Source organism: Anser cygnoides, chromosome 15 (assembly GCF_040182565.1).
Source record: "Anser cygnoides isolate HZ-2024a breed goose chromosome 15, Taihu_goose_T2T_genome, whole genome shotgun sequence".
NCBI classification, from domain to species: Eukaryota; Metazoa; Chordata; class Aves; order Anseriformes; family Anatidae; genus Anser; species Anser cygnoides.
Window position 1 is genome coordinate 11,565,354 of NC_089887.1, and position 18,310 is coordinate 11,583,663.

Genomic DNA, 18,310 nt, shown 5'->3' on the forward strand with positions numbered 1-18,310 from the left:
GGACGCAGCAGCCCCTCTGCCTGCTCCGCCGGGCGGGGGAACGGCTGCCGGTGGAGGCAGCTGCCTCCCTCCTGCCCCAGGCAGCACGGCTCTCACCCGGGGCTGAGCTGACTCAGCAGCGGCTGCGGCGCAGATCCTGCTCCACAGGTCGGGACCACGCAGCGCCGTGGCCCTGCTCGCCTGCTGTGTTGCAACGGGGCGGCGGGGTGGGTGGAGGGCGTTAGCACAGCTGGGCCGAAATGGCTGCCCCTGCCTCAGCCGGCGGGGCCTTGCGCTGCAGCCCCGCAGCCCCCGCAGCATCGGTGCCCCCGGGGTTCCTGCTGCTGCCCAAGGGCCGGCTGCAGCCCAGCCGAACGCCCACCACGCTTGTGACGTGCACGGCCGGGGCCCCAGAGGTGCTTCGGCACCCCAAGTGGGGCAGCTGGCTTCAGCCTGGTGCACGACCCGTTTTGGAGTAACCTAACAGCAAAAGCTGAACGGAGCTGCAGCCCCCTGCGCTGCCCCGAGTCCTGCAGCCCCTTTGCCCCACGAGCTGTCCTGGCCCCATGTGCCGAGGCCCCCCCCGGGCACCCGACTTAGGCGCTTTGCTGGCTGCTCCCCAGGCACGAGGACGCCTGCAGGGAGGGCAGCAGAGCGGCCGTGCGGAAGCCCCCTGGTGCTTTGCGCTGGCAGCCAAGAACGGTCCCGACTGCGAAGCGTTCAGCAAAGCCATTTATTCCACTTTCCTGCTCCCACAGATCTCCAGATAGAAACCCACATGAGTACGTCCCCATGCCCCAGAGGGAATTCACTGCAAGTCGCTGCATACACTGGCACTCCGAGCGGGAGCCCGGCGTCGCTGCCGCTGGCCGAGTGGAGCCCTCCCACCACTGGCAGAGGTGCTCGGCCAGCAGCCTTGTTCCTCAGCCGTGTCCACTGCAAAACACAGCTATGTCCAAGTCAACAAAGGGCATTTCAAAATAATAAGGTTTGTTCCTTAAAAATGAAACTGGGACCTGAATGCAGCAGTGTGTCCCTGAAATCAAAGCATAATTCTAAGGCTTCAGCACCTTCACGTAAGCACATGAACTCTCTGCAGGGGGCTGTGCAGATTGATCTGGGAAGCTCGCTAGAGTTTAATGGCCATAAAAATACATAGCTTTCCCCTGCTTCAGACAAATCCAAACCCTCCTGGCTGGACAGTGGAATCACGTGGGCAGCATTTGCAGCCAGCGACTGGTTGGAAAGTTAGACGGAAGTCTCTAGTCTCCTCACCCACTTTTAATCAATCACAAACAAGGCAGCATCACTCCATCGGCTCAGCCACCGCCTGCTCTGCTGCAGCGTCTGCCCTGGGCTGCACCGGCTGCTCTGCCGCCACGGCCTCGGCCACAGGCACAGCCGCCAGCTGCTCCAACGCAGCCTGGCTCTCTGGCGCGGCCGCCGGCTGCTCCGCTAGCTCAGCCGCAGCCTGCGCAGCTGCCTGGTTCTCGGCACTATCTTGAAATTCGTTGCCTGCTCTAGCAGGCCCCGCCAGCTCATTCGCTGCCTTAGCTGCTGCCGCTGCCGCATGGTCAATCGCCGGCTTCTTCGGCTTCTGCGTGGCTGCCACCGCCTCGGCCAGCTTCTCCTCCGGCACCATGTTCAAGATCTTCAGGGCAAAGAGCAGCTGGAATTTGGCAGTTCCAACAAAGGAGTTGCCCAGGAAGTTTGGCAGCCCACCCATGCGGTCCTTCTGGGTGTAGAGGGGGACACGAACCATGCCCATCACCTGCAACAGCACGGAGCGCATTTCAGCAGAGGCCGCGGTGCCTTCTGCTCGCTGCGGGAGCGAGCGGGACCCCCCCATGGCCCCACACCCTCACCCCAGGACCCACCAGCCCACAGCCCCAGTGGCAGATCCCCCAGCACCACCACCTGCCCTCCCGTGCGCCCAGCCCTGCTGGAGCCCCTGCGCTGCCTCTCCCCGCACCCCCAGCCCACGCTGCCCAGCCCTGGCCCCGTTCCCCTTCTTGCCCCCCAGGGGGGATCCTGCTGCCCAGGCTGCTCCAGGAGGCCCTTCTGTCCCGTCCACGCCCTGCTCTGCCCTGCCTGGGGATGCCACTGCTCACCCACGCGTCCTCCTCAACCATGCCACGACCCGGGGCCTACTGCCACCGCTCCCACGGCCGCTGACACCAGCCGCGTGCCAGGCGGGCACGCAGGGAGACCCTCGCTCTTGCGCTCTACCCCGGGGTGACGGCGCCACCCAGGAGGAGGCTGGCTTCCTGCACTGCCCTCGTGCCACCCGGGGAGGACTCTGGGTAGAGCGACCCATCGCCGCACCGAGGGCCGCGATTCCGGTCCAGGTCACTCAGCCCGGGGGAGGGAGATGCCTGCCAGATGCGGGATGGGCCTCGCCTGGGTCCTGGCGCCGAGCGGCTCAGCGGGGCTCCTTGCTACGAGGGCAGCCGCCGGGGACGGCAGGAGCCGGAGCCCCTCACGCCACCCGGCGAGCGGCCGGGCCTCCTAGCGCAGCGCCAGGCGGCGGTGCACGGCACTCATCCGCCGGCAGCTCTACGCGCGGGGCGTTCCGGCTGCCGCAGAGGGCAGCCCTGCGGGGAGCTTTGTGTGCCCCGGCCCCGCACGCCCCTCCCTGCGCGCCCCACCTCCAGCCCGTGGTCTCGGGAGTGCACGGCGCTGATCTCGATGGTGTGCAGCTCCTCCAGGGTCAGCTGCCTGGCGTAGAAGTGTGCCACCACGCGATGTGGCCCCTCTGTCAGGTGCGAGCACAGATAGTCAGCCTCCGTCAGGCGCACGCAGCCCAAACCCAAGCCCAGCACCCGGTTCAGACCGTCCTCCAGGGACCAGTAACGGCGATCCACGAACCCCCCGGGGAAGCCCAGCAGTCCGTCAAACCGCATCTGCATCTGCAACAGAGCCGCGCGGTTAGGGGGGCCCGGCGGGCCCCGGCGGGGCTGGGGGGGGGCCTCGGGGCCCGGCCCTACCGGCACCGGCGCATCGCGACCGCGAGCGGCGCCCCCGGGCCCTGCGGGGGGCCCGGCCCGGCCCCGCGTCCCGGCTCCCCCATCCCGGTGTCCCCGTGCCCCATCCCGGTGTCCCCCGGCCCCATCCCGGTGTCCCCGTGCCCCATCCCGGTGCCCCCCGGCCCGGCGCCCCCCGCCCGCCGCTCACCAGCACGGCGTAGCGCAGCGGGATGCGGCCGAACAGCATGCCCGGGTTGGGCGCGTACAGCATGGCGTGGCACGAGTGGCTCCAGCCCGGGCCCAGCCGCATCGCCTCGTAGCGCGTCAGCGGCTTCAGCTCGGGCACGCCCGGCACCCCCAGCGTCGGCAGCGGCGGCAGCGCCCCCGCGCCCGCCGGCAGCGCCCCCAGGGCCGCCATCGCGCCCATGGCCGCCATCGCCTCGCCGCCCGCCCCGCCGCCGCGCACCGCGCACGCGCGGCCGCCGCGGCGCCGAGGGGCGGGGCCCGCCGCCGGCCTGACCAACGGCCGCCGGGCGCCGCCGAGCGCCCGCCAATCGCCGCGCCCGCCCCCCGCCGCCCGCCGGCGGGCGGCCAATGGGGAGGCGCGGCGCGGCCCGCGGCGCGCGCCATATTAGGGAACGGCCTCCCGGGCCCCAATGGGATCGCGGCGGGGGGGCGGGGGGGGAGGGCGCGCGGCCGCCGAGGAGCACGGCGGGAGAAGGGGGCGGGGCCTCCGCCTGAGCCGGGCCCCGCCCCCCGGCTCCACCACCCATAGCCCCGCCCCCTCCCCGTAGCCCCGCCTCTCCCCAAGCCCCGCCCCTCCCGCAGCCCCGCCCCGCGCCGCCCCCCGCAGCCCGCAGCGAGGCCAGCGGCCGGTGCCCGCCCTTTTATTTCCGTGCCGCGGGGCCCGGCAGCTCCCGGCCCCGCCCGCGCCGCCACGGAACCCCCCCCACCCAACCCCCCCCCCGGCCCGGGGCGTTCGGGTGCCGGTGCCGGTGCGGGGCGCTCAGGGCCGGCTGTGCTCGTCCTCCAGGTGCAGCCGCGTCGGCTCCAGCAGGAGGGGCTGCGCGGGGCCGCGGCCGGGCAGCGCCTGGGCGAAGTCGGACGAGCCTGGGGGGGGAGAAGGGCGGAGGTCAGCGGGGGCAGGGCCGGGCCCGGCCCGGGGCAGGCAGGGGACGGGGCCGGGGGGCGCCCCGGGGGCAGCGGGAGCCCGGCGGGGAGCCCCGGGGGGGGGCCCGGGGCAGGGGGGCGGCCCGCCCGGGGGGGTCCTGCCCCGCCCCGCGGCGCCGTGCGAGGAGGAGGAGCGGACGTACCGGCGGCTTACTCCTCTATACCGATAGAGCAGGAGTCGGGACCCAGTGCTGCCCAGGCCAGGAGGGAGGAAGGCAGACAGAGGGAAGCAGGCGTTAGAGAGGTGCCCGGCGCGGACCGCGAGGCCGGGAGAACGCGGGCTGCAACGGCGGCTCCGCAGCCCGGCGCGGCTCCCCCCGGCCCTCCCCCCCCCCAGGCAGCCCCACGGCACAGGGCCGGGCCTGCCGGCCAGGCCGGCTCCCCTCCCTGGAGCTGAGGGCAGCGGCGTCCAGGGGCCGGGAGCAGGCGCAGGGAGCTCAGGGCCCGGCCGCCTGGGGCTCACCCCACGCCGCACTCGTCGTGGCTGGGTGCGGAGCATCCCTCCCGGAGGCGCGGGAGGCCGCTGTCGTGAAAACGGGCCCCCGGCGCCAGCGAGCAGCTTGCAGCCCGGAGAGGAGAAAAGGGGGAAGGACAGAGACAAAGGGGTGAGGGAGGAAGAGAGAGAAGGGGGCGAGGTACCCCTGCGTCAGTTAGCCCCCCGCGGGCAGCAGCTAGCTCTGCACGCTGCTAGGAAGCAGGACCCCACACGCTGATCCTGTGGCCCCTGGGCGTCACACCCAGGCCCCAAAGGATGCGAGCCTGCAGCACGCCGGCCCAGCTGGGAAGGTGCCAGGGGGTTGGGTACCGAGTCCACAGCCCCCCCACGGGCACCTCAGTGCCCGGAGCTGCAAGCACAGCGCACCCCGGTCTGCGGCACCCCCACACCCCCAGCGGCGCGGCCGTTACCTGGCAGGTAGACATCTACCGGAGGGTCGGTCTCGGGCTGCGTCAGGCTCCTGTGCTCGCCACAGCCGCCATCCTGCAGGACGTCTTCGACAGAGGGAGAGCAGCTACCTGGAACCAGCCAAGAGCGCTGCCCATCAGTGCGGGCTCCAGAACAGGCTGCCCTCCGTGTGAGGAAGGGGGCTTGGCACAGCTGGGCACACTGGCCCAGCTCACGGTGTTTCATAAGCAGGCTGATGTCCCAAAAGGCACCCCGGACCTCACCGGGACCTCAGCAGTGCGTGCAGCCACCTCCCCTTCAGCAGCGTGAGCCCGTGGCACGAGCAGCTGTAGCCAGCACTGTGCTGGGAGAAGCTGGGTCCGTAGCCGGGCACTGCTCCCCTGCCGTGCAGCATGACACGTGGCACTGAACAGGGTGGGCAGCAGCTGCGTCAGGCATCAGCTGCAGGCTTTCAAGCTGGGGTGAACCCCTACTAGGCTCCAGGATCTGCCGTTTTGCCTGTCAGCTCCAAAGGCTCTCCCACCCCATCCCTGGGCAAGGCCTGAGCACGGGAGCAGGGCCACTGAGGAGCGGAGGAGCCCAGCTCTGCTGAACCGAACACAGCTACTCGTGCAGAACTTAGAGCAAGAAGAGATGCTTGGCAAATAACCTGGGGAGAGCTGTTGACGTTTCTCCCCCCCTTCCCAGGAGAAGCCCTGCTGGCTGTCTCTGGTGAAACAGCAGCTCAGAGCGATGGATTTCAGGAGCCAGATGGTTCTGTACTTGTATGTCCAGCACCTAGCTGTCCCCTTCACACCAAAACAAGGCCTGATGGCCCCCAGGGCCGAGTGTACACTCACCCTGCTGCAGGGACAAGGCCTCCTCGATCTCCTCCCCTGCCACGCTCTGTAAGAAGGAACAGCACAGGTTACTTCGGCCTTCGCTGCACTTGTCTCCTCCTCTCGCTTTCTGCAGGGCTGTACTCGAGGCCAGGGACTTATGTCAGGGAGGAGCAAGGGGCGCAGCAGCACCATGGGCGGCTTTACAATGGCAGCAGAAGAGCCCCGTGGATGCTGGAAGAACAAAGCCCAGCTTCCAGCCCTGCCCTAAACACCGGTGGGCTCCTCAAGGATGGTGCTGGGCCAGTGTCAGCCCCAACACGCGCTGTCTGCAGCCGAGTGGGGCTCTCCCACCTCCCGGTTCCCAGGACACGTTAGGACAGGCTATGTCCTTACACAGGGAGCCCTGTAGGTAAATGGAAGCGGCTCAGACTGTTGGCTCTGGGCTACTCGTGCTCATGCCCCTGTCTTTTACCCTGTCACTGAGGAAGTGATGCCCCTTCAGGAGGCGCCTCGTGTCCCAGAAGCCCCACGGGCCAGCTCTGGCTCAGAGCAGCTCCCAGAAGAGCTCAGACTTACTTCTGGGGAGCTGGTCTCCCTCAGGACCAGCTCGCCCCCGCCCAGCGCCGGCTGTGAGTCCGAGTCCTCGGAGAGCTTCTCTTCATCCTCCTCGTGGATCGGGGACGAGGGAGACCGCAGCGTGCTGCAGCAAGAGAAACGCCGCTTGCAAGGAGCCACAGCGCTGCCAGCACCGTGCTCCTGGCAGGTTCGGGGGTGACGGCTCAAGCGGTCCCCACCCCTGCCCCATCCCCTGCCCAGCACACCCCCCACCAGCAGTAAGGCAACGCAGGAGCAGGAGCTCAAGCTGTTGAGCTCAGCTCACCACGGCTCTCAAAATCAGCTACGACCAGCAGAGAAGAACAGCAGCGCTCCCAGGACAGACCCGCGCGGTGCAGAGCTCCGCTAGGGTAACAGCGCAGCTAGCACAGATCCTGCCTTCTCGCGGAAGGCAAGGGGCCCAGGGCCACCGCTGCCCCACGCCTTCAGGGCTGCAGCTCCACTACGGGGCTCCCTTCCTAGGGGAAAATTTGGAATGGAAAATCACAGAGCAGACACGGGCCTCACTTCAAAACCGTGCCCAGCCGCCTCCTTGTGCAGCACGGGACGTACGACAGCACTTCCAGAACAGCTCTGACTCCAGGTCCTAGCAAAGTGACACGGAGGCAGTCGTGGTTCCTTTCTTCCAGCCTCTTTTCCTTCTCCTCATGACAATTTGTGAGGATCACGTCCTTACCTCCCTTTCCCCCTAGTCAGGACGAGGCTGCAAACTTCAGCCCCCTGGGGTCCTGCCAAGCCCTGGGGCGGGCTTCTCAGCAGGCAGTGACCTGCTGGTGATGAGAAGGTGGCAAAAAGCAGCGAGCAGCTGGAGCGCAGCGAGGAGCGCCACAACAAACACAGCCTGACCCCACTTGACTCAGCTTTCTGTACGGCCCTGCAAGGGACACTCCGCAGGATCCACACCTACATCCTCCACCACAAAGCCACCAGAGGAGGCCTCAGACAACAACTGAAGGATCCCAACTCAGCATTTTGTCCTCTGAAATTCAGGGCACTTCTCCCCCCATTCTTTTGGTCCTGGGGAACTCCATGGAAAGCTGAAATCCAGCAAGGTTTCGATGTCAAACACAAGTTGAGGGAAAAACTGCGTTAGAAAGGAAGACATCTCCAAGCCAACCCTTAGGGGACACGAGCTGGTGACTTTAGGCTGAGCACAGAGATGGTGCCCCAATTCTCTCACTGCCGTGAGCACCTGCTGGCCTCCTGACATTGCAAGGTAGCAGTGCCACCAGCAATAGGACCAGCCAGTGCCAGAGCCCTCTCTCAGCTCCCAGTACGCGTGGCCACAAGCTGTCGGGGCTTGCAAGAAGAGTGGACCCCTCTGTCCCCATGCTGACCTATCTGGAGACTTGCTCCGCTTGCCCTTTTGGTGGCTGCTCTCCATGGCTCTGTCCATCCCAACAAGCGGCCGGCTCGCAGGGGGCATGCCATCCACCACGCCAGAGTAGTTGATTTCTTCATACAGAGGAGCTGACGGGATGGAGGGGGAAACAGAGCGAAGGCCGTTCAGAGCTTCCAGCAAGGAAATGGGCTCGTAGCCCGGAGGGATGTTGTCAGAGCTCTGCGGGTGAGAAAGAGAGGGGCACGTTAAGAAACCCTCACCAGGCTGGAGACCCCCCCAAGGGGAGGCCCAGCTGCAACCCAGCACTGCACAGCCCGTCAGTGGAACTCCCCAAATCCTTATCGTCGTTACGGCCCTGCGGACTCAGGTAAATGGAGTTCATGCCACCACCCAGCAGGCCGCGGGCAGCCCAGCCCACCGCAAACGAAGAGGCAAGACTGCAGCAGTCCAGGCTTAGATTAATTTAATCTGTTCCGTCCCTGCGTCCTCAGGGACGTGGTTCTGGGCTGTACCAAAGCTGGCGTGATGCTGCTGAACTCTGAACTGCCTGGCCATGAGCTCCTGTAGCTTCTGCGCTGGATCTCCTGACAGCATGGCTGTGGGTGACCCTCCTCAGCAACCTGTTCCAACACAGCCACTAGTTTGGGGGTGAGCTGATAGCTCAACTGACTCACCTGTGGTCACAGAAGGAGCCAGATCTGATGGGGAAGGAGAGAATGATTGGCAGCTGGGGCCATGCATCAACCTATATCCCCCAAAAAATAACCCTGGGATATTTATGAGCTTGTGCCCAAGACCACAGCTGGGGATTGTGAGAAACCAAATCAGCTGAACAAGGAGTAAGTTCAGAGTTGCTGCCACCTGCAGGACGCAGGTTCAAGAGCCAGCCCCACAGGCATTTCACTTCCAGACAGCAGCTCACAGGTGCTATTTTGTACACAGAGAGATGGGGGAGGCAAAACCCCCTGGCTCAAGTTTGGGATGCTTTCTTCTGCCTGTGTAGACCAAGGTCTGAGGGTTCAAAGGCTGCTCGCTTTGGTTCACATCAGCAAAAGCTCAGGCCATGTGGCACAGCTCAGAGGCTGGAGGACAATCTCTCAGCCACTGACTACAACACCCGGGCTGAAACTACTGAGCTTTCAAGCAGTCCAGAGAGACATTGCTCTGTTCTCTCTCCTGTGCCGCTTTCCACCACACCACCCTAGACCCCATCGCTCCAGCAGGAGTACTGGCCGCTGGCTGAGGCCCGCACAGAGCCAGGGCCACTCCAAATTTGCCATAGCCCCATCATCTGGACCAAGCCTTAGGTTTTTCCCAGATCTCACAAGCCACATTCCTCCTCAGTCTGAGCATCCAGGCCAGCCTGAGGAAGACTGCAGCCTCCTTAATACTATTGACAACTGGCTGCATTCAGTGGGAGTACACAAAGAGGGGACAAACAGACCCTGCCTGGTGCAGGGGCCTCCCTCATCTTTCCACTTCTGGGCTCCCAGTTCCCCATAATTGCTATTTATGCTGTCCCCAGCACGACATTCTGTATACAAACTCTCACGCCAGCTTGGAGAGTTCTCAACAAAACAAGCTTTATCCTTCTTGTTTCTGTAAAAGCCAAACAGCCCACAGCAGCCAGCGCTCCTGATGCGAAACCAAGTCCAGCTGTGCCTATTTGTCTACCTCTACATCCCAGCACCAGGCTAGAAACCACAGTGAGAAGTGCCCACACCAAGCTGCCAAGGGATGAGACACGTGAGAGGGAGCTTTTGTATGAGGCAAGGGGACAGCAGCTTGCCTACAGCCCTACGAAGCTACGAAAATGCCTTCTGCAGCCAGGCTCTGGAGTGTGAGGCAGCCCCTTAGAGTCAGCATCAGATCCCTCTGGTGAGCTGCTCCTGTCTTGTTTATTCCTCTGCACGCAAGCCAGGGAGGTTAGTGATCGTCTGTGCAGGGTGTGAGCATCTCATCGCTAACACGGAGACAGGACTCGAGTGTTGCAGCCTGTGCACGGGCACAAGTCAAACCCAGCGTGTTAGCAAGCCCTCGTGTGTGTAACACTTTCACGTGCTAGTGACACTGCTGGCAAATAATCACCATAGGAGACAAATACAACCAAGTCCACTTACTGTTTCCCTTCTAGGTTTCCTGCTGGGCAGGGAGACAGTGTTCACTTTAAGGGGTTTAAAGAGACACTGCCAAGAGAAAACCATGTTTTGAAGTATTTTTTTCTTGAGGTTAGTAACACAGACACCCAGTATTTCCTCACCTCGCTCCAGGTGACAGCACCCACCTTCCTCTAGCTAAACACCACGCTCTTCTTTACAACAACCCTTATGGTTTCTCCCCCTGCCCTATCTCTTAGCCCTGGTTTTAGGCAGCAGGACTCCAGTGCTGAAGAGGACAGATGGATAAAACTTGGCTGCTTCTGTGACAATCCCCTTCTGTTCCCCTTAAGGACTGTAGGATGATCTAGTGGCAGATCTCCCTCTCCTCACTCCAAGCTCGTGTCTCGACAGAGCCAGCTGTGCAATAGCACTGCTCAGGCAATGAGCTTCTGCCCTCAGCGCCCCAGAGACGTGTGACTTGGCCCTGAGGCCAGCAGCACTGCATTTTCCATCCCGTGCTTGCTCAGCTGCTTGCCAGACCCCGATCACTGAGGGAGGCTGGCACAGAGAAGCCTTTCTGTTACCGCGCTGGGAATCCCAGTGCCAAGGGACTTCATCAGAATGTGTTGCCACGCAGGTGTGCGTGCAAGTCAAACTGTCATCCCCATTTGCCCAGCCAGGTGTCTTGAGTCTGCCACATTTCTGTACCTTCATATAACTGACCCAGGAAGGGAAGGTCCCAGCTCTCCAGAAGGGCCAGCAGGCCAAGCAACCTATGCACGCGCACGCTGCCTGCCCAGGCTGAGACCAGCACCCAGGTTTTGCATACTGGGCAGGGGGTTACTTACGGAGTGCTCGTCATGGTCAACGCTCTGCGCCAGGACAGGGCTGAACGACACCGGTGACAGAGCCCCTGGCTTTTTCCTCACAGCTCGGATCTGCAGCAGGGCACGGAAGGCTGGGAGAGAAGAGCAGGCAGGTGAACGCGCGGCCACACCAGCTGCACGCCGCAGCTCCTCGTCAGCGGGAGAGCCGCCTGTGCTGGCGGGGAGCAGGGAGCAGGGACCACGCCAAAGCCAAGCACTGTGGTCTGGCTGCTGGACAGTCGCACCCAATACTGTACGGCACGGTAAGAAAGACCGCGCTCAGCCTCAGGCAACACGCCGCAAGCTAAAGAATGGGGGGGACCTCATGTAAAACCACTCTGGGTTCATTCAGACCCCACGAGTCTCAGCCATGGGGCCCAGCTGGCCCTGAACGTCCCCTCAGCATCAGGCCTGCTACCAGCTGCTCGCTGGCCAGTGCTCTGCTGGTGAGAGACTCTGCAACAGCGAGAGGGTGATGGCTAAAATCCTGTCTCCAGCACAGTAATCCCTTGGCCCTCCCACCACAACAGCTTTGATCTCCACTCCCTGCCCTGCAGATTTTCTATCTGCAGATCTTTAATATTGCTAGTTCCTCTGTGCCAAAGGTGTAGGAAGGAGCCAGCCATCTGTTCTGATGCAGCTGTGAGGACTTGCTTGTGCATAAGGAAAAGCCCAGGCATTTTCCCGTTCCTTGCTGCACCCAGCCGCTCGCAAGATCGGCCTCAAGCCAGAGGACAGAGGTGCAAATCTATCCTTGCTGCATCTGCGCTCCCCAGATGCAGATTCCCAGGAAGTCCAACACAGGGATGCTTTTCAAACAAATACAACCTAACCCATCCCAGAATACAGATGAGATAATGCTGTTCCATGTTTTAAGTTGTGCTACTTATAGTCACGGCTGTTTGGCACTTCCTCTGATAAGATCTTGCTTTCAGTTACTGCATCTTTGCCAAGTTTGCACTGTTTAGACTTAATTTCTCAGGCCAAACATCTGTCTGAGGCTCTTTTTTTCTTTCCCTAAGAAGTTTCAGTAAGGAACAATGAAATACCTCAGAGACGAAGTGCAGGGTAAAATGCATGAGCTACCTATTCCAGCCAAGACACGGGCATTTTCTCAAGGCTCCTGTGTCTCTGTGCCTTTGTGAAAAGATATGGAATTTAGCAAGTGCTGCCTGAGTGTCAGAATGGATATTCTTCTTTTTCCATCTTTGGGGAGCTGAGCAATGCAGGTTGAAGCAGAACCTCCCAGCTCTCCTGAGAGCCTCGAGCGGGAAGAAAATCGGGGCTGTGCACTCAGTACCCGCCCTGCTGGCCCCCACACGGCAAGCAGGCGGAACCACCGGGCTGACCCCCAAGCAAAAGGGAAAAGCAGGAGCACGCAGAGTAAGAGGAGAGGTCTGGAGACGGGTGCATCTAACACACAGAAGCGCTTTGAGATTTCCAGCGGCTTTGCTTTCAGCCACTGCTCTGTACCACCTTCCCCTCCTGCCGTGGCTGGCCCCAGCAGGGAGGATCACCTCGCTCCCTGCGGTCAGCGAGACCTACCAGCAGCGCACCAGCTCGCTCCAGACGGCGAGGAGCGCTGCAGCCGCACGCTGGCCCACCTCCACTTTCAGATCCGCCTTGGGAACTGGAGACCCCAACCCCGTGGGTGACTAACCCAGGGCCAGGGAAGCACCACGCAGAGCAACGTGGGTTTTGTCTGTTTTAAGAGAAAACTCGAGGGAGTCGTGTTAACAGCAGCGGGATGGCACCAAGCCAGTGCTGCAGTTTCAGCTGCACCAGAGCCAGTGCTGCCAGACACCTCGCTTAGCAGGTGCGGACAAAGCAAACGACTCCCAACTGACTGTGCTCTCGTCTCTGCCTCTGTGGTGAAGATTACATAAGGTAGTCAGAGGGGAAAAAAAAAAAATCATGCAAAGTACTTGGAGAGCCCTCCAGGGGGACTGGATGCTGTCTAGGCCAGATACACTCAGGATAAAATTCTACGTTCCCTCCTTTGGGAGATTTTCCACCTCCCTCACCAAAACACAAGCACCACCTACCTGGCGCTGCTCAGAGCACCTGCACCTTCAGAAGAGAGGGAGAGAAGAGGGCAGACGCCCAGGGAGGCACTGGACGAAGGGCTATTCTCCCGTTTCCTCCCTCCCTATTCAACTGGAGGTGCCAGGAACCTCCAGATGTCAGTCTGAGCAGCAGCACGTTTCGTGCTGAGCCTTGGGATAGGGTAAATGAACACATACTCGTCCTCACAGCCCACACTGACCTAACAGGAAGCGAGGAAGGCAGAAAGAGGCCCTTGTTTCCTGGGCACATACTCACGCAGCCTGCAGATGGGGCAGTTGTTGGCCTGGTAGCGCAGGGTGTCAGCGCAGGAATTGCACAGACAGAGGTGTCTGCAGGGCAGAATGAGAGTGTCGCGGAGGTCCGACAGGCAAACCACACACTCGTTGCTGTTGTCACTGTTCTCGTCATCTGAAGGCTGCAATAAGAGGAAAGACTTTGGCATGTGAACGGAAAGGGCCATGCTGAACTGCCAAGGGACTGCGGAGCCTGGGGACATTTCCCACCCAAAACTCCGTGAGAGCGCTGGCATCCTCTTTCTTCAGCTCTCAGCAGGCGGTTCTCCAGGAGAACAAGTGCCAGCCCACACAGCCCTGCTGCGGACACCCCTTCCTCTCAGGGCTCTGCTCCGAGCTCACTGACGGCCAGGGAGCAGGGCACTGCGCTGCCAATTCACGGGATAGCTGTCTCTTCCCAGAGCCATGCTGAGAGCAGCGGGGAGCCCCTTTGCGGTAGGGACCCCCTCGGCTGAGGGGGACCAAGAACAAGCTCCTGCCTGCCGCCAGCCTGGTAACACCCAAGGGTCTGCACAGAGCAGGCTCCTGGCAGCAGAGCCTTTCTGCCCCACATCTACGGAGAGCAGGTTCCCAGGAGGGGCTGCTGAGTGCAGCAGGTCAGGCTGTCCCAGGTCTGGACAGGAGGAAGCACCCCAGCCGTGCCTGGCGCAGGTTCCACAGCTCCTCTGACCGAGTGAACGGCCCTCCTGCCACCTTTCCCAGTCCCTGGTGCTGGCACAAGCTTCGATGTAGCTGTAGGAGAACCAGCCTGGGGTGCTCACCTGCTCACAGCTAACCTGGCGAAAAGGTCATGGTGAACCCATTCAATGTGAACCTGCATCGTGCTACTTTTTCCATCACTCAGAGCCCTATGACTTGGATCAGAGTCACTCAGCGAGCTACTTCTGGGAGGAGAAGCACACCCTCCTACCACTAGGGCTCAGCACTGACACCTGAGATCCCCCAGTCTCCCTACCAATGCCACAAAAGTTTCACCAGGGCCCAACAAACTGGTAATCCAGCATAGGTCCCCCTCTACTTTTACCTGTTCCCATCAGAACCACTTCACGAGGCCCCTTTGGTGCTCCAGGGCTAACGCGTGCCACACCACGGGCAGCCTTAAACAGCCATAAACAGCATCTGCCGCTGCCACATCCACACCTGCCCTTCTGGCTGCCAGCAAAAGGCTGCACGCCTGCCTGTCCCATCACACGCACTCCTCATCTCTGTGGGAGGTGGGGAGGGGAGGCTTTTTGTTTTCCTGGTCATATGGTTCACTAAGTACACCAGGAAGAACAGAAACGGTCCCAAGCCGCCTGTCTGATAAGCCACACGTGTGATGGCTGCATCAAGAGATTCGTCCCATGACCCTGCAAGACCTAAACAGAAGCTTTTAATCCTCTTAAAACGATCTGCTGCAAAATAAATCTTCTCCCTCCTGCCTCTGCAGGTGCGACCTGTTGGCACAGGCAAATGGAGATCACAGTACGCTTTGGGCAGGACACCACGTTACTTGGAGAGGAAGTCTGGCTTCTCCTTTGTTTGCAAATCACACACTAACAGACACGAGAGCAGTCTGAGGCCAGCGCTTGGTATGTTCTGCAGCCCAGGTGGCAGCAAAGGGCAGCTCTACATAAGGCTAAAGCAAGCACGAAGCAGTCACACAATCCGCCTGGGGCTACGCAGCAAGATGGGCAGTGTTTCTGGTTAAGGCATCTTGTATGCATCCCTGGACGTTAATGATGCCGCACTCCCTCCCGTGGGTGACTCCAGCTTGCTCTCTGGGCAAGCAAGCCCTACACAGCTCAGTTCCCTGCACTGCAACAGAAACTGGGAAGCACCTAGACTGGCCAGCAGCCTCAGGGCACCAAAAGCAGCCTCAGGACTGCCCCTCTGGGCTCTGAAACACCTCTTCCCAGCATTGCCCACCCCAGGGAATATCCTGAAGAGCCTACGACTCCACTGATAGTTCAGGTCTTATAACAGTGAAGACGCCTGCCATCCCTAGGCTTCCTCAGCGCCTGCAGTAATGCCACAGACTCGGTGGGCATTTTGGGAAGCATCTTCATATTGCCCTGCCAAAACTCGTACGTAAGCTTGAAAGCAGGCTGGAAACCCGCCCCTCAGGGAGCAGGAGCCTTCTGAGCGCCTTTACCTTGGTCTCTTGGTTGTTTTTGTTCTCGATGCCGTAGATCTCCTGAAGCAGGTAGCTCACCCGGTCAACCTAGGGAAGAAGACACCAGTTAGAGTGCCAGCCACTCTGTCACTGCTGTTTAATGATCATCTTCCCTCCCTTCCTGAGTCAAAACGTCCACATCACACCCATAGCAACCAGCTCCCCTAGAGCTGCTGGAAAACGTTCACAGAAACAAACATCACAAAGGATAGCCAGGAGAATGAGTCTGTCCCTGCTCCAAAGCGGTGCCTGTCTCGTCTGAGCTGAGAGCCCAACCGGCCACTTCAAACACTGTCAAGATCATCTCAAACACACACACTCTGCTTGTCTCAGAGATCACGAGGGAACACATGCCCAAAGCTCAAATAAGCCAGAGGCAATCAGCCTTCCACAGACCCTTCTTTCTGTGAAGCACGGCTTAACTTTAGCCAGGATGAATTTCCACCCACCTTTGTAAGCTCAGGAGAGGCCAGGCACGATCGCCACTGTGGTGCTGTGCCAACAGTTCATCACCGGCACATCAATGGCTGCACTACTCTGCCCTCTTCATTGCCTGCGAGCGTAAGGTCAAGCTCCTGAAGACGGGCAAACTATCTCCCTTAGCAGGGGAAGCATCTGAGGGACAGCACTAAGTTAGTGCAGTGTCACTTATTGCCGTCTCCAGGCCCTTGGCGGCATCTCTAAATTGGAGCGCGGCAGCAGAAAGCAGTGCTAGGCACAGGTGGGAATTGTTCACAGCCCCACGTCTCACAGGATTTGCTGCTGCACAGCTTCCCCAGAGCAAGGTGTGCACCTCCTCACAAAACCCAGCAACGGTTAGCACGGTGAAGCAGCTGCAAGGTACCCAGCTGACACACCGAGTGAATAAGGGAAGGAAATGCCTTCCCGTCAGCTCCAGCAACTGTCCAGCTGACACCATGCAGTGAAGCCAAGCCACTGGGTTTCAATGGCTTTGACGGCCGTGTTTCAATGGCTCACCATTCTCCCAGGGCTTTTGGCATTTCCAGGTGTAATCGGCCCCTCTCTCCCTTTTCTGTCAAGCCAGGTGCTCAGAAGAGCAATGGCTGTGCAGTGGGCTTCCCGTGATGCAGAACACACCACGTGCCAAGACGGGGGCAGAAGCTAGTTATATCCATCCTGCTTGCCGGTTTCGAAATGCTCTGAGCTGGGATGCAGCAGCTTTAACAAACTAATTCCAGAGTCTCCCTGTTTAGCTCAGCGTGCAGCTTTTACAGACAATCTGTTCTAGGCCTGCATTTCAAGGCAATGAGGTCAGCAGTTGGGCTGCCGAGCAAAATCCTCTGCAGTGTCTCACAACTCACCCAGGAAGTTTGGGAACAATTATGTGGGAGCTGTCCTTTTATAACTCGACATTTCAAAGAGATTCTTCTTACAGCATCCTGGCTCCTCGGAGGATCATGATGAGTGATAGTGAGTGCAGAAGTGGTCAGCCCAAAGAGCAAAAGATGTCAGGAAGGGAGAGGCGAGTCTCTGCAGGATTTTGTATTCATTTTACTGCTTGCCTCTAAAAACCCCATGAGAACCTCACATCCCAGTGAGAAAAGGACGAGCAGTGCAACAGAGATCTCTGTAGTAAGAGCTATAGGTTTTAAAGCAGTAAAATAAACAGGGGTGAATAAGGAGGAGTAGGTGATATTGCACAATGCAGTCCTTCACCTTCTCGCTTCTCCAACGCATCCTGCACCACATCATCCTTCCAAAGGCTTCTTGTTGCTATATACAGCCTCAGCTGATGCACACGGGAGCCACTGGCCAAATCCAGGTCGTGTTTTTCTGCTATTCCATCTGTTTGTATTCAATCCTGTTTTTTTTTTTTTTTTTTTTTTAAAAACAGGTTGGTACATACATTATAACTGATCTTGGCTGAGAGATCAAAGCAGCCAAGCTCATTAGCTGCTGCTTCCTGCTCCCAAAGAGCTTTAGAGATCAATGCATGCACAAGGCACCTGGGAATCCTGGCAATGGCAAGGAGGGGAAGGCAAAAGAAAAGCAGTGATGGGGAAGCGTTTACAATGTTATACAGATGGATTACTCCCAACATATACTCCAGACTGCTGCTCTGTGCTCTTATGGGTTCAGATGCTACACTAGTTTCAGTGGTACTGTGTGTTCTTCTAGCAAGAGCTTGCTTCTATTTTAAAAGCCATAAGAGAGAACATATAAGCATTAAATTTTACAAACTGCCAAGGAAAAAAAAAAAAGTACCCACAACCAAACACTGAGTGGGAAGGATACATGCTCTGCCAGTAAAGACAGACAAGCACACACTGTTTCACTGCAGGAGTCAGCTAACCATATTGTGGTAGGGTGGGAACTTCCCTAGAGAGCACTTCCAGCACGACAGTCCTCCATTTGGGAAGTCCGGAGTGCTAAATGGAGAACGGAGCACACGGGGCATTAGTGTGCACGATAATCCATCACCGATTCAGAGAGCTCACAGACATGTAACTACTGTCATTAAAAAAAAAAAAAAGGCAAGAAAAAGGCAAGATAAACAAGCTGCTTTTCGTCAGCTCATGAATGCAGTGTTTGTCTCTGAGCAGAAGAAAATGTGAGAAAGGTACGGCTGGCATCACGCTGCTCTGCTCCACAGAGCTAGGCGGCCTTTTCCAGCAGAGCACACAAGCTCTCCCTTCAGAAGCATGGCTCTTCTGAATGTTCCCACTACAAACCTGCCTCTGCATGCTCTGTGGACTCCTTTCTGGAACCATCTCTGACTGTCAACAACACGTGTGGGACCTAGCCGGGAGCTACGCTGCAACAAAGCCGAGTTAAGTGCTGAGGAGCAGAGGGCTCAGAACAGACATCGGGCTGGAGCAGCCAGTAACTCACCACCAGCACTGGGATAAAGCTTGGACAGCAAGGGCTAATATTGCTTTCACTGGGCACGAGCGAGTCTGAAGGACAGGCTGTGACTGCACAGCACTGCTGAGACAGACAGCGAATTACTGCACACAGTTTTTACATGCACGAGTAACTGATACCATTTGGTGGCTCGTTTCTGACCTGGGA

At 59.7% G+C, this 18,310-nt stretch overlaps 2 protein-coding genes across 7 annotated transcripts in view; both read right to left on the reverse strand.

The window, feature by feature from the left end:
* Positions 1-698: 698 nt before the first annotated feature.
* NUDT16L1 (nudix hydrolase 16 like 1) lies at positions 699-3,417 on the reverse strand. 3 transcript variants are annotated; one of them, XM_048064634.2, is made up of 4 exons: positions 3,154-3,416; positions 2,813-2,888; positions 2,628-2,734; positions 699-1,750 (listed from the first exon to the last, which is right to left on the reverse strand). In XM_048064634.2, exons 1-4 carry the CDS (start codon positions 3,379-3,381, stop codon positions 1,286-1,288), a joined length of 876 nt encoding a protein of 291 aa, XP_047920591.2. In that variant the 5' UTR covers positions 3,382-3,416; the 3' UTR covers positions 699-1,285. The 3 variants fall into 3 exon arrangements, with proteins under 3 accessions (XP_047920591.2, XP_047920585.2, XP_066833987.1); XM_048064628.2 differs by having other exon boundaries at positions 2,628-2,888; positions 3,154-3,415; XM_066977886.1 differs by lacking the exons at positions 2,628-2,734; positions 2,813-2,888 and having other exon boundaries at positions 3,154-3,417.
* Positions 3,418-3,816: 399 nt separating this feature from the next.
* MGRN1 (mahogunin ring finger 1) overlaps positions 3,817-18,310 on the reverse strand; it is a 57,215-nt gene continuing 42,721 nt past the window's right edge. Inside the window, exons 9-18 of one of the 4 annotated variants that reach the window (XM_066977883.1) lie at positions 15,257-15,325; positions 13,085-13,244; positions 10,745-10,854; positions 9,918-9,983; positions 7,793-8,016; positions 6,417-6,540; positions 5,859-5,904; positions 5,022-5,129; positions 4,259-4,306; positions 3,817-4,055 (exon numbers count right to left, since the gene is read on the reverse strand). In XM_066977883.1, the coding sequence (XP_066833984.1) occupies positions 4,266-4,306; positions 5,022-5,129; positions 5,859-5,904; positions 6,417-6,540; positions 7,793-8,016; positions 9,918-9,983; positions 10,745-10,854; positions 13,085-13,244; positions 15,257-15,325 (948 nt within the window). In that variant the 3' untranslated portion in view covers positions 3,817-4,055; positions 4,259-4,265. The remainder of the gene's footprint in view (positions 4,056-4,258; positions 4,307-5,021; positions 5,130-5,858; positions 5,905-6,416; positions 6,541-7,792; positions 8,017-9,917; positions 9,984-10,744; positions 10,855-13,084; positions 13,245-15,256; positions 15,326-18,310) is intronic. The other 3 variants (XM_066977882.1, XM_066977885.1, XM_066977884.1) reach the window with 3 other exon arrangements.